Source organism: Galeopterus variegatus, unplaced genomic scaffold (assembly GCF_000696425.1).
Source record: "Galeopterus variegatus unplaced genomic scaffold, G_variegatus-3.0.2 Scaffold569, whole genome shotgun sequence".
Taxonomy (NCBI): Eukaryota; Metazoa; Chordata; class Mammalia; order Dermoptera; family Cynocephalidae; genus Galeopterus; species Galeopterus variegatus.
This window is the reverse complement of record NW_007726680.1, coordinates 352,970-380,738: the sequence shown is the minus strand read 5'-3', so window position 1 is coordinate 380,738 and position 27,769 is coordinate 352,970. Positions and strand designations below refer to the sequence as shown.

Sequence of the window (27,769 nt, the reverse complement as noted above, 5' to 3'; positions counted from 1 at the left end):
GATTTAATAAGACTGTTGGGGGGCTGGCCTGTGGCTCACTCGGGAAAGTGTGGTGCTGATAGCACCAAGGCCACGGGTTCGGATCCCTATATAGGGATGGCCGGTTTGCTCACTGGGTGAGCGTGGTGCTGACAACACCAAGTCAAGGGTTAAGATCCCCTGACCGGTCATCTTTAAAAAAAAAAAAAAAAAGACTGTTGGCATTATTGAACCTTAGAATGAAGAGTGGCAGCTCAGGAGAAAAGAAACAAGATAAAAAAGTAAAATTGGGAAGAGGGCAGATGAGAGAGAAGGGAGAAAAAGAGATCTGTGGCCCTGGAGGCAGGGCTGCAAGGGGCAGGGAGGAAGGGCAGGCCCTGGGAAGCAGCCGCCAGAGAGCAAGGAAGGGCAGGGCATGGAGGCAGGAGGAGGAGGGAGAAGCCAGGCCCATGCAGGCTGGCACACAGCAAGCTAACGGAGGAGGACCACACTAGTAATCAGGGGTTGGATAATAATAAGGCTTCTCACTGCTGGTTTTCAATTGTAGCACAAACAAATCATTATTCCTCATTGCCAACCTCCTTCAAGAAGAGTCAGGTGTCCACAAATCCAAGGGAAGAGACTGGGGAAGCTTCATGACCAAGAAAATCGGTGACTTTTCTTACCCCCATATGGCTTCTAATTCCAGAAGACCAATCAAACGTTATGAGAGAGAATGTACGAAAGACAAGCGAACTCAGAAAAGAGCCCCTGGAAGGAAGGGTAGAGGGTACAAAGCTGAGTCAGTTGGAAGAAGAGCAGGTGGAGGGTGGAGCCAGCAGGGAGGGGTAAGAAAGTCGGTCTGAATCACACACTTAGAAAGGAAGACCAGGGTTACTCTCCAAAGGGTGGAGACCATATATTCTCTGGCTCCACCAAAGACCAACCCAGAATAAATTATAGCCAAATGAACATAGGCAAGACAGAAAGAGGAACTTCCTGACCAGCAGGATGGAGCAAACATCTTCACTCAACTTTTTGCCAGGCCTATCTCTCCTCTTTCTCCTAAAAAACCTTCCCTGACTCCTTTCATGCCAACTCTAGGGTCTGGCAAACCAGTTCATGCATTCATGCAACAAATATTAAGTGCCTGCTCTGTCCCAGCCACTGCAGATACTAGGATGTGGCAATGAACAAAACAGAAATAGTCCCCTCCTTTATGCAGCTCACAGTCTAGTCGAGAAAGCAGACATTAGAGATATAATTACACAACAACGGTGAAAGACTCTGAAGAAGTATGGACCACTATCAGAGAGATTAAAGGGAGGTCATGATGGGGACGGGGGGCCAGGAAGGGCCTGCTAAGGAAGTGATAGCTGAGACCAAAGGAAGGTAAGTTAACCAAGCAAAGGTCGAGGTGGGGAAAGCACAAAGGCTCTTAGGCAGCAAAGAGCCTTAAACATCCAGGCAAGGTGGTGTGAGGAGCCAAGCACCCTTCACCACCCAGCCTTGAATCTGTGCCTTTCCGTAAAGCTCTTCACACATTTTTGTACAATGTCTTCTCTCTCACATCCCAACAAAGCCACGTATCCCCGTCAGAATGTCCCCACGGTTGAGGCACAGGTTTCCCCCTCAGGCACAAGCAGTGATTCCCGTGGGTGGGTCCACAGCTTTTACACAAAGCATGGCAGAGCAGGAGTGACTGCCCAATGATTGCCAGAATTCCTGACTCAGAGGGCAGGACAAGCAGGAGTTTCTCATGTTCAGATATAAGATTTTGCAGCTACTCCTTCTTCCAGTAATGCTGGAAGACTTTCAGGAGGTAGTAGAAGGCTCTAAGCCAGGGAAAGGGGAGCAGGCTCACAGAATTCCAGGCCTGTACCTGGGGCTCAATGACTCACCCACAGCCATTAAGATTGGAATCAATGGACTGGGTAGTTCTGTCTTTTTTAAAACACTAAGTCTGGAGGAGAGGAATGTTAACAGAATCCCAGGAGACACCCTTTCTGGGCACTTTTTTCAATAAGAGAAGACAGGCAGCCACTACCTGTCTCATGAGCATTTGTCAGGCTAAGCACTTTACATCACTTTTACTTAATCCTCTCAACACCCCTATTAGGTGGATCTTGTTACCCTCACTTTACAAAGGATGAAAATGAGGCATAGGGGAATTACCTGCCAAAGATCACATACTAAGTGACAGATCTGGGATTTGAATCAAGTCTGTCTCCAAGGCCTATGTTGTTGGGGGGTAAGTGATGATGGGAAGGCCCCACCTATTCCATGTCCCTCCCTATCCTCAAAACCCAAGTAAAGGGCTGGCTGGTTAGCTCCGTTGGTTAGAGCATGGTGTTGGTAACACTAAGGTCCAGGGTTCGATCCCTGTTACCAGCCAACTGCCAAAAAAACCCAACCCCCCCCCCAAAAAAAAACCCCAGTAAAACAATAAATAAATAAATTTATTTTTTAAAAAACCAAGTAAAAATTCTCTGTCTTCCCAAGTCGGTTCTCTCACATGGTTCTGACTGCTTGTCCCCTCAGCACTAACAGACTCAGGAAACAGTCTCTAGACAGTACATGTTCTGAAGTCATACTTCTAATAGTTCTTCAGACCTTTTTTGAACCTTCCCTTTATTTTTGTGTCCCTCCCATAGATGCTCAGTCCCACGCCCACACTCCAACACACCCTAGATCTCTACAAAGAAAGTACTGATGTTTCCCAGACCAGCTCTGAGACACCATCTCACCCTGGCCACCTCCACCCTCCATATCGTTTGTCTCAACTTCTCCTTTGCCCAGCTTAACACACACAATCACTACCCCATAAGTGCACCTTTTCTTCTGTATAATGTATGCAATCACACCTCTGATCTAGTCATATGTTTAAGTCAGTATTAAGAACAGAGCACGCCACATAGTAGGCACTCAAATTTTTAGGAAGGGAGGGAGGAAACAAGGACCCCTGGTTCTGGAGGGACTTTAGGGATCACCTGGTCCTGTAGTTCTCAGCAGGAAACCTGCATCAACTCACTTGGGAAAGCGCACATACCAGGGCCCCACCCTGGACTGACTGAATCACCTGGGGGGACGGGGGCAGGGCCTGGGTATATGCAGGTTTAAAGGCTATCCAGGTGATTCTGACTGAGCCTCTCTGCTTAAAAGCCCCAGTCCCTATCCCTTCGTCTCGCAGGTGAGGAAACCAAGTCCCAGAGAGATGTGAGCTAGAAATGGAACTGAAACTAGAGCCAGGTCGCCCAGCTCCTGATGCCATGCTCACTCCATGGATCATGTTGCCTCAAAGGCAGCTACCCAAGCTGGAAAGGCCCCTCGTATTGGCAGGCCTCCACTGGGAGCTCTCTAGAGATGGTCAATTTTACCCAATCTGAGGTTAGGAGACCAGAGCAGGGAATCTGAGTAGTAGCAGGAGCATTTATCTCTAACTTGTGAAACATACTTCATCTGCAAAGACCACACCCTGGACCCCAGACCGACCAATCACATGAGCTCTTCCTTTCTGGTGAGGACTGGGCCATACAGCAGAGTGATTAGCATGTGAGTATAGGAAGTCAGCTCTAACCTGCTCTGAGACATTGGTTTATGGCTGACACCTTTTAAAATGGAAGATGGCCTGTAGATTCTCTGCTTTAAACACAAGCACTTAAATCACTTTTTTATTTTATTACTGGTGGTGATGATAACAATATTCAGGCAGTGCATAATGGCAGAATATAGGATAACATCTAAAGAAGATAGTGTTTCTAGGAGTTAGCGATTGGAACATTCCTTCATTCAAAATTTGATCACCAGGGTTGGGTAGTCTAGGCTCAGTCCAAGGAAAACAATCAGTCCCAATTCATACTTGGTTCAATCTAAGAAAAAAGTAGGCTTTAGATTGCAGTGAGAACTGGTGAGAAGGGCCATTCGGTATTGGGCAGCCCCTGGAAAAGATGTTCTCTACGTCTATATACAACAGACAGAGAAAAAGACCTTATAAATACTCAATCCTTGGGATCCCACACTATTTTGAGGAAAAGCAGAGGTCTCATGTACTGCAGGCTCTTGTCCGGTAAACTAACAGCACAGCCCTGAACAGTGCTCCCTAAGACACTGCCTTGGGTTGAATGTCCCCCCAAAACTTAATCCCCATTGTAGCTGTTGACGGTGGGAAATCCTATTACAGTAATTGAAAGGTGGAGCCTTGAAAAGGTGATCAAGTTGATGGTTTAATGGTAGCCCTGGGTGTAGTTCTGAGGGCTTTAAAAGGAGAGCACCTGAGTGTGTGTGTCTCTCTCTCTCTCTCTCTCTCTCTCTCTCTCCCTCCCTCCCTCCCCCCCTCTGTCATTTTCTGCCATGTGAGACCCCTGAGTTGCTGTAAAGCCACCACCAATGAAGACCCTCACCAGATGTAATCTCTGGACTTTGGACTTCCCAGCCTCCGAAACTGTAAGCAATAAATTTCATTTTCTTAAAACTGCCCAGTTCCTAGTATCTTGTTATAAGCAACAGAAATGGCCTAATATAACTACCACCCCAATCTATCACCTAGAGGCCTCTGTGGCCTGGATTTTGACCTCTAAGACAGGCCTTTCTAGGGTGGCTCTCCTGCCCTCTCTTCTGGGGTAACCTGAACACACCCCTGTCACTCCCTTCTTTTTCTCTCTTCCTCCCATAAGGCCAATGAAGAAACTGTAAATGGTGTGGATGGGGAAAGTGAGGAGGCTGGGCAGGCCACTGAATTGATCACCCTGGTTCTAAGAGACTCAACTCAATTCTAGGTAATGCTCTGGGTCTGTCCAGCAGTGCGGACACCATAGATGGATACAGAGCCTGACCTGGCTCTAAACTGTCTAGGCCTGGAGGCCCAGGAGGGTGACTCCCCTTTAACACATGTACCCCCTCACACACAAATGCAGAAACGCTGTTAAATTGTACTATTTTAATCCCCTAAGTGACCTTCTTTCCCACTTCCTCTTGCCCCTACCCACTAGACCCACAGGATGAGATGACGTAAGAGGTTGAGAACACGCAAGATGATGAATATAAGCATAAAAACAAAACCTGAAAGTAAGTTATAGCAACAGAAGCTGAATACGGAAGAGAAACCCTTAACTTCTCTTTCCTCTGCTTGATCCTCTTGTGATTCCATGCAGCCATTTCATTTATAATCCCTTCCAGAGACCTATCCCCCTGCATTAGAGCCGAGAGGAAGGGAAGTGCTCTGGGCTGGCTGATGACACGTGAACTTCTGAGACAGTCCACCTCACCTGACTCAACAGATGTTAAGCACGTCAGGCCCTCTGCCCAACTCTGCACACACACGGGAGGATGAGATGTAGAACGGTGGTTGCCAGGGGCTGGGGAGGAGGGAACGGAGAGTTAGGGTTTAATGAGCACAGAGTTTCAGTTGCGGTGATGGAAAAGTTCTGGAGATGGACGGCGGTGATGGTTGCACAACAGCGTGAATGTACTTAATGCCACAGAACTGCACACTTAAAAATGATTTAAATGGTAAGTCTTATGTATATTTTACCACACAAAAAAAAAAATTTTAAAGGGTGTGCTGAAATGAGACAGCCTTTCTTTCCTCCCTCTGAAGAACAGGACTTCTTCTGAATTATTCAACTCTTTCCTCCAGACTAAATCTTCTGAATTCTTTTGCATATCCTTCCCTTCCAGTCTTTAAAGTGTTGTGCCCAGTAGCCCAACATCCAGAAATCTCTATCAGTTCTGGGCACAGGCCCACAGAGCTTTGTATTTCCAGCATGTGCCCACCAATGCCAACTCCCCAGCAGTTCCCAAAGGCTCAAGCTAAAGTCACTTACTTCCTCCTCTTTTTTCAAAAAAGTCCCAGGTATACAAGCAAAACCTGTCCTCTACCAAGACACAGATCAAGACTATGTGCTACTGGAGGGCAGTAACTATTTCTCATATAGTCTGTCTCCAATCCATGAAACAGGCTATATTTCTCCAAACACTTTACCAAGAAACATTAAGCCCTCAGCAAGCCCACAGAGCCTGTTTACCACAGGTCACAGAAATATTACATGTTTACAATTAACTCAAGTGGAAAACGATACTGGTCTAGAATGCCAGCTACACACTGCCCTCTCCTGCCCTCCCCTCAGCACCCACCCATACATGTACCCTGACACCTGGGAGCAGGCCTCTAATTGCACAGGGGTGAACACAAGCTCATGTTTTGGAGTGACCAGACTTGAGTCTGAATCTGGGCTCTGCAACTTACTGGCTGTCCAAACTTAGGCAAGTTATTTATCTTCCAAGTTAACTTCTCTAAGCCTTGGCTTCTTCATCTTGAAAATGAGGATAAGGGCTGGCCAGTTAGCTAGCTCAGTTGGTTAGAGTGTGGTGCTGATAACACCAAGGTCTAGGGTTCGACCCCTGCACTGGCAGCCGTAAAAAAAAAGAAAGAAAAAAAAAAAGAGGTTAATATCACCAATCTCAAAGGGTTATTGTGAGGGATAATGAGATTACATAAGGGAAGAACCTACTGCATAGTAAGTGCTCATTATTGTTCTTATTCCAACCCCAAATCCCCCCTTCTGAAAGGAATCCACGTTACAATATAAATGACTTGTATCAGAGCAATCTTTGTTTGGAACTGAAGACAGACAGAAAAAGAAGGGCTTAGTAGAGGTCTACAAGGATACAGAACCAACAAACTTCTGATTCACATGCTGCCTATTCTTCCCAACACTGCCTCCACATGTGAGGCTCAGGTAGTCTGCACCATGAGTGACCTTGTTAAGGTTAGAGGAGTTTCTTCAGCTGCTCCAAACCTCAGCTGAACAAGGCCAGGGACCTATCAAGTTCTGCCCTCCTAACTCAGGCTTGGAGATAGTGAGAAGGGCAAGGCAGCTCGCTGCACAGCTCCAGCTTGACCAGATCAGCTGTTCTACTCCCAACCGCTCACCTGCCCCCAGAAGATCCACTTGGGCAAGGTGCCTTCTACCTTCTGGTCACTGGCCTGCAAAAGGGACAACTGTAGGATGAAAAGACCCGAGAGAAGGGACAAATATGATGCCCCTCTCTCAAACTCTGCCTCTGGCTGCTTAGGCTTTGGGGCACCCTGTCCACTTGTTTTCCTGAAGACTCTTTCCTGAACCACTTGGAATTAAAAGACCAAGTACTGCATGCTTCAGCCACTTTCTTACAAATGTGGCTTTAAAGAAAGAGTGGGTGGGTGGTGAAGAGAGAACATGAAAATCTTCCTTACAGCCTGGCTTGGAGCCTACCCATTTTAACTTCAGAGGTGTGCTGGCACATAGATAAAAGCTGTTAGGGGAGATATGTGCCATACACACAAAGAATTTAGAGCCTACCTTCCTCTCTCCACCCAGAAAGAAATAAACAAGGGGACTTAAGAACTACTCTCTACTTTATGGAAGAAACCTGTCTAGTTCTTCCCCTGGCCTCTCCCATGTCCATAACTAGTTCACTAGTGGCAATATGGGTGGAAAAAAAAATTCTTAAATCACTGTCTTTGACATTGCAGGATGGTTAACATCCCTGATCCTCACATACTAAATGCTGTTAGAGCTCCCAAGACAGAGTCACAATTAAACCTCCTTCCCTAACATTTCCAAACACCCCCTGGAGAGCAGTGCCACCCTGGTTGAGAATCACTGAGTAAGCACCTGTATTGCTTTTTTCTCACAGTGCCCAGTATGTACTAGGCACCCTTTATTGCTTGTGGATTGAATCTAGTAGAAAAGGACAAGTCACGGGAATACTTAGATCCACATCTCTCACCAAGTAATTACTGAACCCCTACTTCGTGCTCAGCATTTTTATAGGCATGGTAAGGGATCAATAGGAGATATGGATCACAGTCCCTAAACATAAGGAAGTGGTAGGAAAAACAAGACCATAAAAGATTATTCAATATAAGGCAACATGTAATCAAATGCTAAATCATCAGGTTTGCGAGAAAGAGAATGATGTGATCAGCAAGGTTGGCACAGTAAGGGGAGGCTTTGTGGAAAAATATAGTTAAGGTGGCCCTTGAAGGAGGTGGAATTTTCTTCACTCAGCCCTACTAATCCTCAATCTGCCCTGCAAGGACTGCTGTTCATGGAAAACTCCTCTCAATCTGTGCTTCCAGGAGCAGTTCGGCAACCCAAGCCCTTCAAATCCCATCCTCAAATGGTTCCTGGTAGGGGTCGGCCCATGGCTCACTCGGGAGAGTGCGGTGCTGATAACACCAAGGTCATGGGTTTGGATCCTATATAAGGATGGCCGGCTCCCTCACTGGCTGAGCAGGATGCTGATCCCCTTACTGGTCATCTTAAAAAAAAAAAAAAAAAAAAAAAGATTCCTGGTAGAAAAGGGCAGAAAAATTTTCCCATTCTCCCTCAGAGGACCAGCCAATATCAGGCCTGCTGTAAGGAGGCCTTCTCATCCCAAAGGCAAAGTGGAGATACCCAAACAGAACCAAAAGCATTCATTGCCACATATACTTACTTAGTCACAGACTCTGAGTGCAGGGGTTCCCTGCTGTGACTACAGAAACACCATACACCTTTGGCCCTGCAAGAGTCTCCTGCTATGAGGACATGAACTTCTCAGATAGTTTGAGGTCTTACCTACCTACTCTGTCAAAGGTCTTCTTGCCTCCTGCCTCACCAATCATCACCATTTTTCTTAGGCAAATAGTACCCATTTGCTCCATTCATCTCTCTCCAGCCACTCAGGTTCCTCCCACAGGCTGCACCACCAACTACTTCTCATAGCTCATCCCACCATCTTATGTGATGCTATCTTCCTGACATTCAAGCTGCTCCTGGAGTCTGGCTCCTCGAAGAGCTCAAGACTTGTGGCTTCCCCAACCCTATTTCATTTCAAACATGCAAAATCAGTAACACTCCCCCTCCACACCCCACTCATCTTTTACTTGTATACAATGTAAATTGAGAGTCTCATCTATTTATATACAGTATCTTCTAATGTTAGGAAGAATACCACTTCCCACAGACCACAGGAACTAACCTAACGCTGGACCTACTTGTTTCTATTTCTTTTTTTTTTTTTAAAGATGACCGGTAAGGGGATCTTAACCCTTGACTTGGTGTTGTCATAACCACGCTCACCCAGTGAGCTAACCGGCCATCCCTATATGGGATCCGAACCCGGGGCCTTGGTGTTATCAGCACCACACTCTCCCGAGTGAGCCACGGGCCGGCCCCTTGTTTCTATTTCTATGAGGCTTTACCTACCTTCCATACCCTAGCCACCACTTAGGCTGATAACATCTAGTGATGCACCCTTCTTTTTTTTTTTTCCTTTTTGTCTTTTTTCGTGACGGGCAATGGATCGCAACCCTCAGTGTCACGCCCGCACCGGACCGGGACCGGCAACGGGATCGCAACCCTCGGTGTTGCACCCGCACCTCACTCAGCCAGTGAGCCGCCGGTCTGCATGTGGGATCCGAACCCTCGGCGGGAGCGCCGCCGCACTCCCAAGCGGCGCACTGTAGCAGTGCGCCACCGGGCCGGCCCCTAGTGATGCACCCTTCTGCCTCATACGCCAGCTCTAGGCAACATGCACACTCAACCCACCCTCTGCAGAGCCACATGTGAGTCCACAGACCCAGTACTCAAAGAACCTCCCCCAATGAACAAAAAAGGGAGTCATACACCCTTTCCGTATACAAGCCTTTACCTTTTCAAACAAATACGCTATTTTTTTTTCCCTCTTATAGGAAGGTTCAGAAGAAATCCTTTTGGAAGTTAAGCCTAGAGTTTCCACTCCATCCTCAGACTCCTGGCCCTTGGTTGCTGACCAAATGCTGCCCTCTAAAAATGGCCCCATTCCAGGGTCTACCTATATTGGCCATCACCAAACTCTACCTGCTGGTTCACCTCAATCCTTTCTGTAGTAATGCCAGCTTGGCTTTCTGATGTAATTTATGTCTCTCTCAATAAGCCAACCAAATATTTTTGTCTTGTAAAAAGTAAAAACAATTCTTGTTATATGTAATAATAGCATGCTAAAGTTTTCTGCTACAGTCCTTACCATGGCTTGCAATTATATATTTATAATATATGTATTGTATATATATGATTATGTGAGTAATGTCTCTCCCTATTACTAGACTGTAGAAGACCCAGGTCTGGCTTGTTCACCACTGTGTCCTCTGTGCCTAGTTCTAGATCTTTCCTCAAACAGAACATGAAATCCTACCACCCTCCCCACCCCCACACACAATTAGCAGGGACATCTCAGGCTGTCTGGCCACTGAACAAAATATCCAGAGGTTCACTTGGATCACTACAATCCTACCCCTTTCTTCCCTCCTTCCTCCATTATTCCCTACCCTTAATAAGAACAAAGAGCCTCAAGTACCTTTCCAATTACCCTTTAGAGGAGCTTTCTATCGATGAGAGAATCCCACACTCAAGTCAAGGACTAGGTGGTTGGGAGGAAAATGGCAAGAAGAACTGGAGAGAGGACAGAAGGAATGTGAGCTGTGGACAGGGTCCAAGTCTTCTACCAAGTGACATTTCTCCATTTTCCTATACAGTGTGGGAATTCAAGAAATGCTTTCAGAAAGGACTTACTAGCCTGATTACTTTTTGTTCTATTTCTTCAACCTAGGAAAGAAAAGAGTGAGAGGGATAATGGTATAAGTTGGGTGCTGAAGGGGATGGAAACTGAATATTAGATTCAAGATGACTGACCACTGGACAACAGAAAATGAGTGTAATTGTTGGCAGTCAAATTTAACAAAATTGTCCCTACCTTGAGAGTTCTAAGATACTGAGGAAAGCAATAACAATTAAGGAGAGCATGAGTTTGCAAAGCCATTTCTTAGGCGGATGCTCCAAGAGCTCTGGTTAAGTAGCTTCCCAGAGCACACACAGTGTTACATCCTTCCCATAGTATCTAGAACCCGATTTTCAACACAGTTGACAATGCTTGGTGACTGATGCAGGAAAGGATATTATTGATAACTTTCTCTGATTCAACTCTGTCTGGAGACAGAAAGATTAGGCAGGCAGACTATCAGATGGCTTCTGGAGATGCTTTTTAGTCCCAGAATTGTATTATGGTTCTGGGCTTAGGAATTACTGCATTCTTTATTTATAGACCCATGCCAGAACACAAGCTTGTCAAGAGCAGTTGCTCACTTCCTGCCATCTTGTCCCCTAAATGACAAGCGAGGATGCTCTACATATCCAAGTTGTGTGTTACCTTGTCTTAGGCACACAGTTCAATGCTGAGAGGAATGGATGCCAGACGTGAAATCAGGATTCTAGGGAGCATAGTGTTAACTGAGCTCTTAGGGCAAGAGTGAGAGGGTGAAACAGCTGGCTCTCTTGGTGACCCTCTTACTGTTATCTTAACTGTCAAAACCTCACTCTTCCAGAGAACCTCCCCTCCATGTATGACTAAGAGCTATGGTGATCTGTCCTATCCCATAGCATAAAGGGTGGTGTTTGAGGAATGGCTGAACATCTAGCTCCAGCAAAGTTCTTTGTAATCTTCTTTCCATCATTTTGCTAAAGCTGCATTTCACTCCATTCCAAATGCCAGGAATTCCTCAAAGGGCCCCGCCCCCCCTTTGAAGTTCTGTAGGGAAAAAAAAAGTCACTACTTAATGCCTTTACTTCTGCTGCAGGAGGTCAGTCTTCCCATTCTCCTGCCTAAGGCATCTGTCCTCAACATTTGGACAGCTAGCACATCAGAACACAGTAACAGTCCCACGTTGCTCAGCAGCCTAGAAATACATGCCCAGAACTGCCAGCTTTCCAAGTGGTGCTGGCTCCACAGCCACATGAAAAGAAAAGGAAGGAGAAGAGACTTCTCAAAAAAACAGACACAACAACACAAAATCATTTGAAAAAGAACATTGCTGTCAGCAACTACCACCTAGCAACAAGTCTCTCTTGAATGTGCTCCATGATATTATTTCAATACAGCAACACTGAACACAGCTTCACAGTTTCAAGGACACTGCAGTCTAAAACTTCTAGCTGGTTGGGCAGTAAAGAGAAGTTGTTTGATTTATGAAGTGGGTCAACCAAAATGAACAGTGTGAAGAGAGAGAGGTCAGCCTGGGGTCTGCCCCCTCCATGTCCCATCCACTTCCGCTGATACTTATCCTTTGTGAGAAGCCAAGAGTTCCAAGTCAGAAGATTCTTTTGGAATATAACCAAGGTTAGACACATAAAAGGTTTGAAACAAAAGGCCCAAATTTTCTCTTGGATGATCCTAACTTTACTTCAAGGGAATCATTCAAATGGAGGCTTCCAGAACTCTGTTTACCACAAGACAAAGTCTGATTCCAAAAACATCTCAGAAAAGATATATTCTTAGTGCCGGCCCGTGGCTCACTTGGGAGAGTGTGGTGCTGATAACACCAAGGCCATGGGTTTGGATCCCATATAGGGATGGCTGGTTAGCTCACTTGGGAGAGCATGGTGCTGACAACACCAAGTCAAGGATTAAGATCCCCTTATCAGTCATCTTTAAAAAACAAAACAAGGGCCGGCCCAGTGGCGCACTGGAGAGTGCACCGCTTGCAAGCGCGGCGGCGCTCCCACCGAGGGTTCGGATCCCATGTGAAGACCGGTTCCCGCTCACTAGCTGAGCGTGGTACGGGCGCAACACCGAGGGTTGCGATCCCGTTACTGGTCAGTAAAAAAGACAAAACAAGGGAAAAAAACAAAACAAAACAAAAAAAGGCTTCTCCGATCGCCATTTGATAGCAGTAACAATAAGTGGTACCACATATATGGTCACTATGTGCCAGGAACTAGACTAAGTACTTAACATGCAGTATTTCATCCTCAGCAACTCTGAGTTCAGTACCTTTACCATCCCCACTACAGAGATGAGAAAATGGAGCTTAGAGAGGTAAGGTTTTTTGCAGAATCTGCAGTAAGGGGAGTCAAGTGAGACAGGGGAGCAAGGCCAAGGTTACACAGTAAGTGAGGAAGCCAGGACTTGAATTTAGGAATATAATTCCACCCATGCTTCTCCCTACCATGCTGGTGGAGAAATGGAGCCTCAAAGAGGTCATGTGGCTGTAGTCACAAAGTGGCAGGTCCATCTGGCTTCCCCACACATGGCTAAGAGATTAATGCAATTCAATCTTCCCTAATATCGGACTATTACTCTCATCACTACCTGAAAACCAAGCCTTATCTTAAAACCACAGGAGAAAGACATCTTGGGCTTTAAGGCCTGCTAATAAATGCTGGAACACCTCTTCCATCCCCACCCCCACCCCACCCCCACCACAAAATGAAGTAGTAAAGGGAGACATGCTTTGCTGCTAATTCTCCAGGTTAACGTTTCTCACTGGACAACAGACAGGACCAGAACAAGAGATGACTGAGCAAGCTGCTCAACAGTGCCTCAGCAGCTTTCTGAGGTGGAGTAGGGGGAACAGGTTCTGAGAAAAGATCAGCAGCAAGGAGAAAGCAGGCCCTCTGTAGCCCTATTTCAAAGAAACTACGGCTCTCCCTCAAGCTCTAGAGTACTAGGGTGGTAGAGGGGAAAGCTGATTGCTTTCTTAAGAAGCATAAGGCAGGACAGACATTAAAACTAGGAGCAGGTCACCCGGCTCTCCTGAGGAGCAGGAGAGGAGAGTAAAGCAGGAGCAACTGAGGAAGGAGGATAACATTGCTTCATGCACAGAAGTCCAGAAGGGAAATACCACATCCAAGGTCAGAGGGTATTTGCAGAATTGCTGGAAATCCCAGGTTGAGGGTCCAGGCCAAACTACCAGAAGAGAGTAAAAGAAAAAAGAAGCTCAAGCGGAGTCCCACAAGGTTAAAACCAAAGGTCATGCTTTGGACCAAACCATTTTTTTTCATTGTGTGCTCTTGCAAGTGATCACCCATTTCTTATTGTATTTTTTTCACTATGTGCTCTTGCAAGTGATCACCCATTTCTTACTGTATTTCACCACGGGCAAAGGAACCTGTAGCCAGAGTTAATCAACAATCAAGGTGGGAAGGGAAGGTAGGGGTTCACCCCAGAGTGGAGCACATTAAGGGACATCTCCCTAGAGCCTGGATTTCCATCTTAAATCCCAACTGACTTGAGCATCCCAGTTTATACACTGGCTAAAAGGACCTAAAGAATCTCCTTCCTAAAGCCTTCGGACCCTCTCCCCATCAACACACACAAACACACACACAAAAATTCTGTGCTCAGTCTCTCTCCCCACCAACTTATCGCCTTCTCTCCGGCAAGTCAGGTCTCATAGCCCAATATTGCGCCAAACAACTTATGACCTGAATGGCAAGAAAAAAACTGTGTCACCTAGAGAAACCCAATTAACAACATGACTCTGCTCTCTTCAATTTCCCTCTCCCCTCCAGTCATATCCGGGGCACCTGTGTGGCTGACCGCCTTTTCCTGCTACTGGCCATGTTCCCTGGCTACCTCAAAAGCCAGAAGACAATATGAACAGGGGTCTCCAGAGAAGCTAACCTAGAGATGGGAAATCCTGCTCTCTGCATGCCTTGGCCTGTTGAGAAAGCTGGAAGGGCACAGGATGGAAACACCACCTGGCTGGTAGTATGGAGTGTTCACCTTGAAATCACTAAGTCACGCCTTAAGCCAAAGCTCTCTGCTGAAGAAAAATACATAAGTGCTACTGAAAGCTCCTAAACGAGAGCGTGTATGTGCCCCACGAGGGACAATAAACGAGTATTTCGAAGAAATTCCTGCTGCAGTTGTTTCCTCTCAGCCCCTTTCCCAGTGAGCCCCTCCTTTGAGACAGCTCCACTTGCGAACGTACAAATACCCACCGCTATTCCGAACCTCCGGACTGACCACATGCAGCATGTGTTTTCTGTGTGTACACATACATAAACATCCTCTTCCCAGCCCTGCTGGAGTTCTGAAGAGAACGAATGCTTCCCCTGCTCTCCGAGTGCACTTGTCTGCCCTCCCAGCCCCACACTGCTGCAGAGTTGGTAATGGAATATTCAGGGACCCTGAGACCGGAAATGCCTGGTTCTGGACTGCTGCACTTGAAACAGGAGAGCGGGGATAGGGAAAACCGAACGTGGGATTGACGGAGACGGTAGGAGGGGAGGGGTGAGGTGGAGTGGAGTGGGGAGGCTGGAATTCCGACCAGAGAAGACATGCAATTCAGGGGTGGGCGAGGAAGATAAAAGAGGGATGAGGGGGAGGCTGTCAAGACAGTTGCAAAGTCAAAATTCGAGAAGTCGGGAAAGAGGAGGTGGAGGAAGGAGATTTAAGTAAAGGCAAGGGTGGAAAGAGGGCCAAGAGGAGGTGAGGGGCCACAGTAAAGATTCTGCAGATGATGGGGGGGCCTAAGTTTAGGAAAACCAGAGAGCGACCCTCCAACACCTTGCATGTAGGGGGTCCAGAACCCCCAGAGTAAAGGTAGGGTGGCAAGGAAGTGTGGGGGCGGGGCACCACAGGGTGGGGACGGAACTGGCTCCCAGAATCTGCAGCGAGTGGAGAGAGAAGGGTAGCAGAGGGCGGGGGCCCAGCAGCGGCGGGAGCCCGGGAAAAGGGCAGGGGTCGCCGAGGGGAACGGGGCTGGTAGTGGGGGCGCCCAGGGAGCACGTGAGGCATGCAGCCACCCCGCTCCCTCCGCTGCGGCGGGGACAGGAAGCAGGGCGAGGCTGGGGGCGGCGCGCTCACCCGCAGGGCGGACAGGTCGATGTCGTCCAGGCTGCGGGCGGGGGCTGGGTCGCCCATGGCCTCCGCGGGGAACGGGGCCCCGGGGCCGCTCACGCTCCGGCTCGGTTATTCCACTGCCGCCGTCGCCGCTTCTCCCCCATCGGGGGACCCTGGGGGCGGACTCCGCCGCGCCTCCCCCGGAGAACAGGGAGGGGGAAGGGCCGGCGGGAGGACCGACCCACCGACTGACAGGAGCTATCGCCCCGGAGCCTGCAACCCGAGCCGCCCGACTCTCCTGCGCAGGCGCGGAGCGGCCGTGCACCGGGAGGGTGGAAGAGGGAACGTGACGCGAGCGCGCCGGCTTCCCCCTCCCCCTAAGCGCCGACACCTGCGCGCAGGCGCAGCAGAGCGGGCGAAAGGCGCGCGCGAGGACTGAGCGACCGCGCGAGCTTGGCGTGAAAGAAGTGGGCGGTGGCCGAGGCGGCCGCGGAGCGCGCCCACCAGCTGGCGCGCTTGCGCACACGTGTTTCCTTCCCTTTACCTGTTTTTTGCGTTTTCTCTCCCCTGTTTCTTTCTTAGATCTCCTTTGACGCCTTTCTTTCCCTTTCCCTCCTTCTTTCGTGTGCCCAGCTGCCAATCAAGCCACCCACCTCTCTATTTGCGGGGGATGGGGGCGGGACCCAACCCCCTCTATTGCTAGGGGGGTTGTTATGGTAACTCCCCACGCGAAGGCTGGGTAGCCTCTAGATAGGACGGGCTGTCCACCCACCCAAATGCCATGGCAACAGTGGAGCCGCTGAGGGAGGGGCCTCTCCGTGAGAATTTGGCTGGAAAAACCAGGCGGGAGTTAGCGGGTGGAGGGGGACACCAGAAGGCCCTTTACTCCCTTCCCCAGCTGGAGTAGGGGGTACTGAGGAGGGGATCTTAGATCTCAGAATAGGGAATCCTACTGCAGACCTATACTGCTGCACAAAGGAACTGTTTCAACAGTTGTTCATTAAGTGATCACTGGAGTCACCCATGAGGGAAGAGGTGGTGGAGGGAAAGAGGAGGAATCTGTGTCCAATCCCTTCAAATCTTGCTTGGGTCACCTTAGATCTAGTCATGTTGGCACAGCACTCCCAGCCATTTGCCTCACTGGAGACTGGATAATAACTGTGTAAGAAAAAGGTCATCTTCCGCCACTGGCGTGCTGTGTGACCTTGAGCAAGTTGCTTTGCTTCTCTGGGCTTTACTTTCACTGCGAAGTTGAGAGGGGAGCCTGTATGATCCTCAAGACCTCTTCCAGCACCAACACTACCTCTGAAAGTCTCCACTACCAGCCTTCATACAAACTTCAGTTAGAATTTGAACGAAAAGTCCTGCTTTCTGGGCCCTTCTCCTCAGTACATTTGGATGCACATCCAGTCTTGCTCTCCTACTGTTACTCCCAACCCATTACCTTGCCATTTTCCTTGTCCAAACCACTATTCCCACTCACCTCCATGACTCTTATTCTCCTACGTGGCTTCTCGCCTGACCCCCTCGAGTTAGTTCCCTATACCCAGAGTGACTTTTCTGAAACTCAAATTTGATGTCACTCACCTGTTTCAGGTCCTTTGCTGGCTCCCACTGTCTTCTGGGTAGAGTCTAAAGTGTGGCATCAAAGGCCCTTCAAGATTCTGGCCGCTTCCCCTGCCTTCTTTTTCTTTTCTTTTTTTGGTTGGCGGCTGACTGGTAAGGGGATACGAACCCTTGACTTTCGTTGCCTTATTTTTCATTACTCCACTATTCAACCTCACATGTTCCAGCCATACTAAAATACTCTACTCACAGTTCCCGGAACCCAACATACTTTCCCCCAACCTTTGCACTTAACTGTTTCTTCTCCCTAAAATATTCCCCAGCCCATCCATACTCACTCCCACTGCTCTTTGCTTTGTCCTACTTGTCTAAGCCACCTCCTCCATGAAGCCTTCCTTGGCCCGCTAAGGCTGAGTTTGGCTCTTCTGTTTTAGTTGCCTGACTTTGTAAATATCCGTTGACTTTCCTTAAAGACAAGAATGATGTCAGTCTTGTTCAGCACAGTGTCTGGCACCCACTAGAGGTTAGTAACACTAAAGTTAATGAAGGCATCTGTTGTCTGGGTAGGCACTGTAGTTGTTCAAGGTCAAGACCTTGGGATAGTAGGAAAAAACATCTGTTGGGAGCGAGCAGCCCCACTCCCCTCTTTATGTGGCCGTGCTTATGTGACAGTTGCCTCGTAATCTGCTTGTGCCAGAAACTGCTTGCTCCTGGCTATGCAAGTTAATTTGCAAGTGACCTTTTATCCTTCTCCAGAAACTGTTTAACCATAAACATTCTAGGCAGCAACCTTTACTTTGAATGTCCTGTCTTTGTTTCTCCTCAAGATGTTATCATATCTTTACATTCCAGACCCTTTGCAGCATGCCTGCTTTTTCCCTATATAAGCTGTAACTTTCAAACCAATAAACGGGACTTGATCAGAATACTGTCTTGGTCTCCATTTCTCGCGTCTCTTGCTTCCATCCCATTCCCACTTCCCCCTCCAGGGTCTGCTTTGAATATCCTGTGGGTCGGGACAAACATCAAATTTGAAATTAGCACTTTAGGCAAATCACTAACCTCTCTGAGGTTCAATTCTGTCTGTAAAACAGAGATAATAATAATAGGGAGGTTAGGATAAAATAAAATTATGTATGTAAAGCACTTGGCATATACTAGGTACTCAATAAGTTTACTGATGGCTGACTCATAAGAGTTTTTAATAGATACTAAATGAATGAATGAGCAAATCAAGATCACAGGGATGGAATAAATGGCCACCCAAGCCTCAAGAGGCAATGTAATCTGGGGCGTGGGGAGGGAAGAAAACAAGATTGGCCCTGTGCTGATAATTATTGAAGCTGGAGTATGGAGACATGGATATACATGGATACATGAGGGTTCTTTATCCTATTCTCTACTTTTGTATGTATTTGAAGTTGCCCATAATAAAAACTTTAAAACAGACAATATGGTGGAGGTCGGGAGCTCTGGACCAGGCATCAAGGAAAGTTAAAATATTAAAAATAACACTAATTATAGGACACCTGGAGGATAAATGAACACTTTGCACAGGCCCAGTCGCCCTCAGGGCCTCCCACCCACCTTGGAAGACTGGGCTCTTTCTCCGTTCTGGGTCTAGAGCCAATTCTGATTCTGAGCCCTCTGCTTTTGCCCCCTGCATCTTGGTGGGCCTCCATTCAAGAAACTCCAGGACTAAGGAGGGGAGGGCAGATAGACAGTGTGAAGCAGAAGCCTGCCTAGCCCCTGGCCCAGCTGTGGGCAGCTGCTGCCTCCACCCCATTCCACTATTAACAGGTAATGGTTCCCCAAGGGAAAGAGGCACTTAGTACTGACAATGAGGCTAATTAACAGAATGCCAATTAGTGCCAGGAGACCGCTATGTGTGGAATTTCTTGCTTGGAAATGGCTTCTTGAGAGAACTGGAGGGCTGGACTCGAAAGAGAGGATGGGGCAGAGCAACATCATCCCTTCTCTTCATGCCATCACCCCCAGCACACCCCTCTTCCAGGAAGGCTTCCTGAACTCTTCACTCTACTCTCCTCGGTTCTTCCTGCTTATGTGGTCAATTCTGAGACTGGGGAGTGAGGCTGAGGGAATGAAGGGCAAGAGCCGAGATGTGTGCTGAACTTTTTTCTAACTGTAAAATATTTCAGACATACAAAAAGTAATGAATATAGGGCCGGCCCGTGGCTCACTCGGGAGAGTGCGGTGCTGATAACACCAAGGCCCCGGGTTCGGATCCCATATAGGGATGGCCGGTTTGCTCACGGGCTGAGCGTGGTGCTGACAACACCAAGTCAAGGGTTAAGATCCCCTTACCGGTCATCTTTAAAAAAAAAAAAAAAAAAAGTAATGAATATATATATGTATGTATACTCTGTCTGTATATATATATATATATATTCCATATACTTACCACTCAGTTTAATAAATAAAAGTTACCAATTGAGTTGAAGCTCTCTCTGTATACCCCTCCTGGGAGGTAACTGTCCTCAATTCGGTGTAGCTCACTGGCTGAGCGTGGTGCTGACAACACCAAGTCAAGGGTTAAGATCCCCTTACCGGTCATCTTTAAAAAAAAAAAAAAAAAAAGTAATGAATATATATATGTATGTATACTCTGTCTGTATATATATATATATATATTCCATATACTTACCACTCAGTTTAATAAATAAAAGTTACCAATTGAGTTGAAGCTCTCTCTGTATACCCCTCCTGGGAGGTAACTGTCCTCAATTCGGTGTATGTTATACTCTTTCACAGACTGTGCCGTTGATTCTATCTCTTTCCTTAGGAGTAGTACCGTCCAGTAGAACTTTGTGCAGTGATGGGAATAGTCTATACGTACACTGTCCAATTGTTAGCCACTAGCAGCAAGTTGCTATTGAGCACTTGAAATGTGACTAGTGTGAGTGAAGGACTATATTTTTAATTCTTTCTCATTTTGATTCGTTTAAATTAAAATTGCCAAATGTGGCTAGTGGTTGCTTACTGGACAGTGAAGCTCTGGAACATAAGCACCACAAGGGCGGGGATTTTGTGGTACTTACTTCTGTGACTCTAGAACAGAGCCTGGCAGATGCTCAGGAAATATTTAAGTCTTTACAGCAAGCCAGTCATGTAAGTATTATTCCCATTTCCCAGTTGAGACCACTGAGGTCCACAGAAGTGATGTGACTGTCCAAGATTTGCGCCCAGTTTTCCTTCGCCACTCCCAAAGGGGCTTCATTAAGCCTCTCCTAATGCTGTCACTTGCCCCTCCCTCATCGGCAGCTGCAGCGTCAGCTCCACAGTTCTCCATGTGTCCTGCTTTGATCTTGCCCTTCCTTCTACCCAGGCAGCACCGTGTGGACACCTTCTCTTCAAAAGAGCCAGGTGGGCCGGCCCGTGGCTCACTCGGGAGAGTGTGGTGCTGATAACACCAAGGCCCCGGGTTCGGATCCCATATAGGGATGGCCGGTTGCTCACTGGGTGAGCGTGGTGCTGACAACACCAAGTCAAGGGTTAAGATCCCCTTACCGGTCATCTTTTAAAAAAAAAAAAGACAAAAGAGCCAGGTGACTGAGCTCCCAAAGCCACAGACAAGTGGAGCAGAAATGGAGAGGCCAAAGAAGAAAGGAGTGGGGTGGAGAAAAGGTGAGAGGGACTGGTGCTGTGCCTAGCCAGGGGGCAGGACCTGAGACAAGCACTCAGTTCCTCCAAGGAAGAGGCATGGGCCTTTTCTACACTTTTATTTATGAAATACTTATTGCACTGATACAAAGTTAGTGTCTGTCAGCAGGCTGGTGGGGGGAGTTAGCGTGCCCTTCTCCCCACCCTCTGCAGGGGCTAAAGCCAGAAGTGGCTTCACCCTTCCCTCCACCTTGGCAGCAACGGGCTGGGAGAGGCCCTGGGGCAGGGAGGGATCTTAAGAGCAGAAGGAGGAAGGAAGAGATGGGGAAGGTCCAGGGCAGAGACCCCTCCTGCAATAAGAGGCTTGGCCCCAGGCTTCCTGGAAGGAGTTCCGCTTCTCTTCAGCAACAGTGGTTTGAACTGAGCAGCAGGGAGGATGAACATCTCTAGGACCTTCTCCTGCCTCCCCAGCCCAGGATTAGGAGTGCCTCTTTAGCTACTTGTCAAGTAAGGGTCCTCTGTGACTTCTCTAGTCCCCTTCAGGGATGACTGCCTCCCCAGATCTTGAAGGGCACTGCCCTCAGTCCTCAGGGTTGAGGGGCACGGAGCCAGACATGGTAGAGCCCAGCAGCCAGTGACTTCTCTTTGTCTGGAGCCTTGGCTATGTCCACACTTCCAGGGGTATCATGCTCTCCTTGCTACCCAGTGGGGGCAGCAAAGACTCATCCTCCAGGAACTTGAGAGGGAAGTGGACCAGGTGGCCCTGGACCTGGGTGAGCTCAGACCGGGCCAAGGGAGGGCTGACCACAGCCAGGGGCTCCACAGACACGTACTCCCGCAGTGTCCGCAGGGAACGTGTGGCATTGGATGGCAGGCAACGGAAGATCTGTGGGTGGGGGCAGGAAGCCCATAAGGCTTGGGGAGTCTCTCCCAGGAGTCCAAGCTCAACTGGACTGGACTCCCCCACTGCCTATACCATCTGTCAATATCCTCCACATTGACTCTGGGGCACTGAATTCCTTGATAGTAAATGCCACCCAGACCCCCATCCCCATTCTGAGAATGTCTGTCTGGTGGGGCTTCTCTCCCTCCCATCCTGAGCAGGATAATTCATAAATTTCCCCAGGCCAGCCCCCCTCAGCTCACACCTGCTCATAGATATTGGCATTGCTCTCAGCTGTCTCTTGCCACAACTGGAAGAAGTTGTCACAGACAGGGTCTCGGAGATCCAGGTCTGGCCGGGCATTTGCCCCAAGAATCACGCTATAGGAGAAAGAGGTAACAGCAGGGCCAGATTAAAATCTTTTGGGAACCTGAGTACCAGAAGACTTATATTGTCCCTACCCAGGTCATTCAAATTAGATGCAATATTAAACAATAAAATAAGTGGAAACAAATGCAACAGTGCTTTAATTTATCTCTACTATTTTTTTGGCGGCTGGCCAGTATGGGGATCCAACCCATCAACTTTGGTGTTATAATACTGCACCCTAGGGCCGGCCTGTGGCTCACTCGGGAGAGTGCGGTGCTGATAACACCAAGGCCACAGGTTCAGATCCCATATAGGGATGGCCGGTTAGCTCACTGGGTGAGCGTGGTGCTGATAACACCAAGGCCACAGGTTCAGATCCCATATAGGGATGGCCGGTTAGCTCACTGGGTGAGCGTGGTGCTGATAACACCAAGGCCACAGGTTCAGATCCCATATAGGGATGGCCGGTTAGCTCACTGGGTGAGCGTGGTGCTGATAACACCAAGGCCACAGGTTCAGATCCCATATAGGGATGGCCGGTTAGCTCACTGGGTGAGCGTGGTGCTGATAACACCAAGTCAAGGGTTAAGATCCCCTTACCAGTCATCTTTTAAAAAAATAAAAATAAAATAATACTGCACCCTAACCAACTGAGTTAACGGACCAGCCCAATTTATCTCTACTTTGGCGATTACTTCGATGCTTTAAAAAAAATTATTTTAAAAATATTTTTCTCATTTTTGGGGGGTTCCTACTTTGCTGATACCCTAAACTGGATTAGTCTTCTTACTGGGAAATCCAGTACTACCTCTAAGCAGCCCTCACATCTGGCTCAAAAGCCAACCCCTCCCCATTGCCCCCCACCTCCACTTCACGGCACCCCACCCCAGCTCTACCTGAAGCAGTGCTTCCGCAAACTCAAGGCAAACCTGCCTGCCTGATACTCCACCCCGTCCATGAGGGATGGCTCCATCTCTGTGTCCTCGATCAGCACGGCCAGCTCACTGTCCCGCTTCCCCAGCAAGCTCCGGTCATTGATGTTTGCAGAACCTGGGGTGAGTGCAGGGCACACTGTGTCTGCCTGAGCCCAGGGGGACCCCAACAACACCCCATCACCTCTACCAGAACACCAGCCTGTGGGCAACACATCTTTTATCTCCATCCCCACTTGAGCCTCAGCTGCAGTCTCTGTCATCCCTCCCCCTCCTCCCTTGGCCCCTCCCCACCCTCCTCTCACTGCCAGGGACCAGGTCCAGCACTGACCAATGATGACTGTCCGGTCATCCGCAATGAGCATCTTGCTGTGGATATAGATGAGCTCTGAGACCGGGTGCCCGCCCAGCTCTCCGTGTGTGCGAAGCCCACAAATGGATATATAGTCCCGCCATGCTGTCCCCACTGTGTGCAAGAGAGTTGGGGGAGCGGGGAGTGTGGTGAGAGGTGCCCTCTCTGTGCACCTCTCTCCTCACTTCAGAGCCCCGCCAGAGTCTACTCTATACGCTTCTCCCTGCAGTGAGAGGCCACCTGTGGTCTGAGCAGCCTCAGAGGAGCGCAAGAATGATGGCCTCCTTCCCCCACTGCCAGCCCTCCAGCTCCCCAGACTCCCTTTCCCCAGGGGTCCAGGGCTTGAACCCCCCGCCCCCAGTACTCACTGGCTGCTTTGAGGCGGTGTAGGACTGAATACTCCCCACGACACAGGGTCCTGAGAGAAAAGAAAGATTGAGGGAGGTAGAGGCTGGGGGAGCAGAGAGGAGGACGTCACGAGAGAGGTGGACCTCAAAGGTCCAGAAGAAAGGAATCAGGACAGAGTCAGGAGGGGGCACGGGTGGGGTGGGACCATCGAGAGGTGGAGTCTGGCTGAGGGATCACCTGTAAGTGAAGTGCAGAATGGCCTGGATGGAGTTACCACCACCTGTGGAGATGTCCCCCTCAAAGCCAGGGAGCAAGGGCAAAAGCACGTAGACTCGGAAACACTGCCCCTGTCTGGAAAGAGGGGTGGAGTAAGATGTGTGACAGGTCCTTAAAGCCCCACTCCCTCTGGTTGGGCTTAAACTTCGCCCACAGTCCCCACCTTCCTGACAGTCCACCTTACTTGTGGGCCTTCAGGATTCTCTCCACAATCTCATCGCCCACGTTGTTCAGGACCATCCGCCCATCTGAGCAGCTAATGAAGAACTGATTCTGGGGCAGGGACCAAAGACAGGCATCAGTAGCCTGGCCTTTGCCCCTGCCCTCAGCTCCCAGCCCCAGCCCCCACTCAGACTCCAGGTCTCAGCCCAGATCCTGGCCCCAGACTTCTGTTTTTGCTCCAGGAGAATCTACACCAGCCCTCAATCATCGATCCCACTGACATCCTAATCTCTCCCCCACCCTCACCCCAATCAGACCTCGATGTAGAGGAAGTGCTGGCTCTCCCTTATGGTGTGCACGTAGGCACTGAGGATGGAGTTCTCCAAAGTCCCTGCTGACCAGCGGTCCACTGAGCGCAAGACCTACAAGGATGGTGAATATGGTGTGGTGCCTGTCCCCAGGAGAGGAGGAGTGCAGGAGGCTGTCACATCAAGGAGAGTGGGCTGGGGCACTGGGCTGAAGGAAAGGGAAGGAGGGGATGGCCGAAGCCAGGTGCCTCACCTGCACAGTGGTGCACTGCCCACCGGGGAGCGTGAAGGGGAGCTGGTTTGCAGTGCTGGTGGACTTGGGCAGCAAGTAGGGGTACATGGGTATCTTGTACTTGGCCTTGGTGGTCTGAGGTGGTGGGATGGCAGAGTCAGCAGAAGGTGGAAAGCTGTCCTTGCCTCCCTCCCTCCCTCCCTCCCTCCCTCCAGCCCCCACCGGAGGGAGTGAGCACCTTGGTGAAGTTCCAGCGCTGGATGAAGTGCCGGGCAAGGTCCCGGGCAGGCAGGCCATGGACAACCACCCCAACATCCCGCCAAGGCATCCGGGGTGTGGTTTCCCTGTCAATGAAATCTGGGGGTCCCGGAGAGTCAGGGGAGAAGACAGGGCTGGTCGCTTGGGAATACCTGAGGCAGGGAGGAGAGGAGCCTGCCAGAGGGAAGGCTACACTATCCTCAACCCATCTCATCCCATTCTCAGTCCCAGCCCCAACTCCACCCCCCACTTCCAGCTCTCAGAGGCTTTGGAGAGAGGGGCCTCACCTTCAAATGGCCGATCCAGCTGCACCCAGTCCTTGGTGATAAGATTGCTGTAGTCCTTGCCCAGCCAGAAGAATTGGTTTTGAGAGAGGTCTGGGGTGGCTGGAGAGTCTGGGCACAGGGTGGGAGGCTGTAGGGGGAACACACCCAAGCCAGGGGCAAGGAGAGGTCATGGGGGCCATGCAGAGCCAGGGCCAAAGAGAAGATAAGAGCACTGCAAGAGCGTGAGAGAGACAGAGAGAGCAAGAATGAAACAGAGAGGGTATGATTCCCCAGCCCTCTCCTTCAGCTGCATCTGATGTCCTTAGAGGAATGGGGAGGGATTGCATTATATAGTATTTTCAAAGTGGGTTCTTAGGGTCCCAGAAAGGCTGAGGAACTCTGAGGGTGCGAAGTGCCTGGAATGACTGGAGGGGGAAGGCTGGAGCTGGGAAGGGGTGTGGATTTAGGTCATCTCAGTTTGGGGAGCTCAGGAAGGCCTTGGGGGAATTACCTGTGAGGTGGCTGATTCAGAGGAGTCCCCAAGGTCAGTCAGTCGGTAGTGCAGGTCATCCCAGCGGCCATAGGCGAGGTCCAGCCCCCCCAAGAAGGCAACTACTTGGTCCACCACCAGGAGCTTCTCATGATGGGCCCACAATGTCACCTGATCTGGGTGGCGCATCACCTGGGGCAGGTATGGACGAGTTCATGAAGGTGGGTTGAGGTGAGGGAAGACCGAGGAGGCATTGGGAGGGAGAATGGAAAGATGGAAGGATGAGGCCCTCAGGTAGAGGAGGGATGGGGGGATGGGGAAGTGTGGTGAGGAAGGCCGTGGTGTGGGAGGTCTCTGAGACCCCAGAGTCACCTTTATGTTGGGGTGCAGCAGCATCAGAGCCCTCTTGCTATAGCCACTGTTGATACCCAAGGCCAATTCCACTTCCTTGAACAGCAGTACAGACACACGGACACCCTCCTCCTGGTGATGAGTGGGGGAATCAGGTCCTAGTGCCTCTCCCAGAGTGGTCCCTTTCTACCCTCCCAAACCCTTCCCCATGCACAGGATTCCTGTACGTCCCTCCACCCTGCCTGGAGATCCTAGATGCTTTGCCATTTACACCCTGCTTTGATGCTTGCAGCAAACTTACATTGAATGTCATCTATCTGCTCACCCACTCATCCATCCACACACCTCCCCACCTGCCCTCCACTGTCTCTCTCTCCATCTTCCCAGCTATTTACTCATCCCCTTATCTACCATTTGTTACTCATCCATCTACCCATCCACCCTGCTGTCCCTCCACCTTTCCAACTCATATCCTTCCATCCATTTCCCTTCCATCACCTGTCTTCCACTTTCCCACCCACCCTCCATCATCCATGTATCCTTCCTCCTGCCTATTGGCATCCATGGATGCCCCTACCTAGCAGGCACTGTGTCTTGTACTGGAACTAGTGATATCAATCAGTGAGAGAGAGAGAGAGACCCGTACACCCCAGGCAACACAATAAAGTGTAATGATACTGGGAGAGAAGTTCATGTAAGGTGGAAGGGAGCTTGAAGAGCAAGGTGTCAGTTCGCCTTAGGGAAGACGAAGCCAGGAGGAGGTGATGTTTGACAGACACTGAGATAGAATGGGCATGTTTCCTTCTCCTGAAGCCTCAAATTCCCTACCTTGCCCTGCGCTACCATTTCTCTGATCAATCTCCACCCACAGGCAACCCCCACCACCCCTGCCCTCCAGCCTGACCACTCTCCTCACCGCCTTTCTCTTGAGCATTATGTCCAGTCTCCAGTCGTCTGAATGGGCTGGACGCTTCAGGTAAACCTCAGGACTCAACCTGGGATTCAGGGCACAGGGTGAGGGGCAAGCTAAGCCCCCAACAACCAGCCATTCTTCCTTTTCTACTCCCTCCTCTGACCCATACACTGATCTGCCACAGGCCCTATCCTGCCCCTCCTTGTTTGAGCCTTTCCCCACTCACCACCAGTCTGTGATGAAAATCTCCTCTCGAGCTTGCAGGATGGCATCTGCCACAGCAGCAAAGTAACCTGCCCCATTCACAAACCTGGGGGGAGGCCAAGCCAAGGAGGTCAGGGGAGTCAGAAGCCAGAAAGCTCTGGAGAGTGAAGACCGGAGGACAGTCATGGGTCAGAGGTGACACCAGAGCCAAAGACCAGGAATGATCAGAGAGGACAGATGGTATCAGATATATCAAAGTGTGGTTTGTCAGTATGATTTGCCAGTATGAGCTAAGTAAAAATAAAAATCACAAAAGACATAATGAACTAAAGAAATTGATTAAAGACTGGGAGCATTAGTACATTATACATAAAGAGCTCCAACAAATCAATAAGAAAAAGACATATAAGCCAACTAAAAATTAGTAAAGAATAAGAACTGACAGTTCAGGGCCGGCCCGGTGGCGCACTGGATAGTGCGCCGCTTGGGAAGCGCGGCGGCGCTCCCGTCCGAGGGTTCGGATCCCACATACAGACCGGCTCCCGCTCACTGGCTGAGCGAGGCGCGGGAGCAGCGCCGAGGCTTGCGATCCCGTTGCTGGTCCCCGGTCCGGTACGGGGGCAACACTGAGGGTTGCGATTCGTTGCCGGACA

The 27,769-nt window shown here is 49.4% G+C and overlaps 2 protein-coding genes across 8 annotated transcripts in view; both read right to left on the bottom strand.

The window, feature by feature from the left end:
* The window catches only part of MINK1 (misshapen-like kinase 1), a 53,051-nt gene extending 37,141 nt beyond the window's left edge, over nt 1-15,910 (bottom strand). For 3 of the 7 annotated variants that reach the window (XM_008570083.1, XM_008570086.1, XM_008570087.1), the window contains exon 1: nt 15,610-15,910. In XM_008570083.1, coding sequence (XP_008568305.1) covers nt 15,610-15,666 — 57 coding nt within the window. In that variant the 5' untranslated portion in view covers nt 15,667-15,910. The remainder of the gene's footprint in view (nt 1-15,609) is intronic. The other 4 variants (XM_008570081.1, XM_008570082.1, XM_008570084.1 and 1 more) reach the window with 2 other exon arrangements.
* Nucleotides 15,911-20,876: 4,966 nt separating this feature from the next.
* Nucleotides 20,877-27,769, bottom strand: part of PLD2 (phospholipase D2) — an 11,834-nt gene continuing 4,941 nt past the window's right edge. Inside the window, exons 11-25 of the mRNA XM_008570080.1 lie at nt 27,139-27,222; nt 26,916-26,994; nt 26,021-26,131; nt 25,670-25,840; nt 25,180-25,306; nt 24,873-24,991; nt 24,656-24,769; nt 24,412-24,516; nt 24,117-24,205; nt 23,894-24,007; nt 23,677-23,726; nt 23,288-23,422; nt 22,921-23,074; nt 21,921-22,035; nt 20,877-21,658 (exon numbers count right to left, since the gene is read on the bottom strand). Of these exons, the coding sequence (XP_008568302.1) occupies nt 21,434-21,658; nt 21,921-22,035; nt 22,921-23,074; nt 23,288-23,422; nt 23,677-23,726; nt 23,894-24,007; nt 24,117-24,205; nt 24,412-24,516; nt 24,656-24,769; nt 24,873-24,991; nt 25,180-25,306; nt 25,670-25,840; nt 26,021-26,131; nt 26,916-26,994; nt 27,139-27,222 (1,792 nt within the window). The 3' untranslated portion in view covers nt 20,877-21,433. The remainder of the gene's footprint in view (nt 21,659-21,920; nt 22,036-22,920; nt 23,075-23,287; nt 23,423-23,676; nt 23,727-23,893; nt 24,008-24,116; nt 24,206-24,411; nt 24,517-24,655; nt 24,770-24,872; nt 24,992-25,179; nt 25,307-25,669; nt 25,841-26,020; nt 26,132-26,915; nt 26,995-27,138; nt 27,223-27,769) is intronic.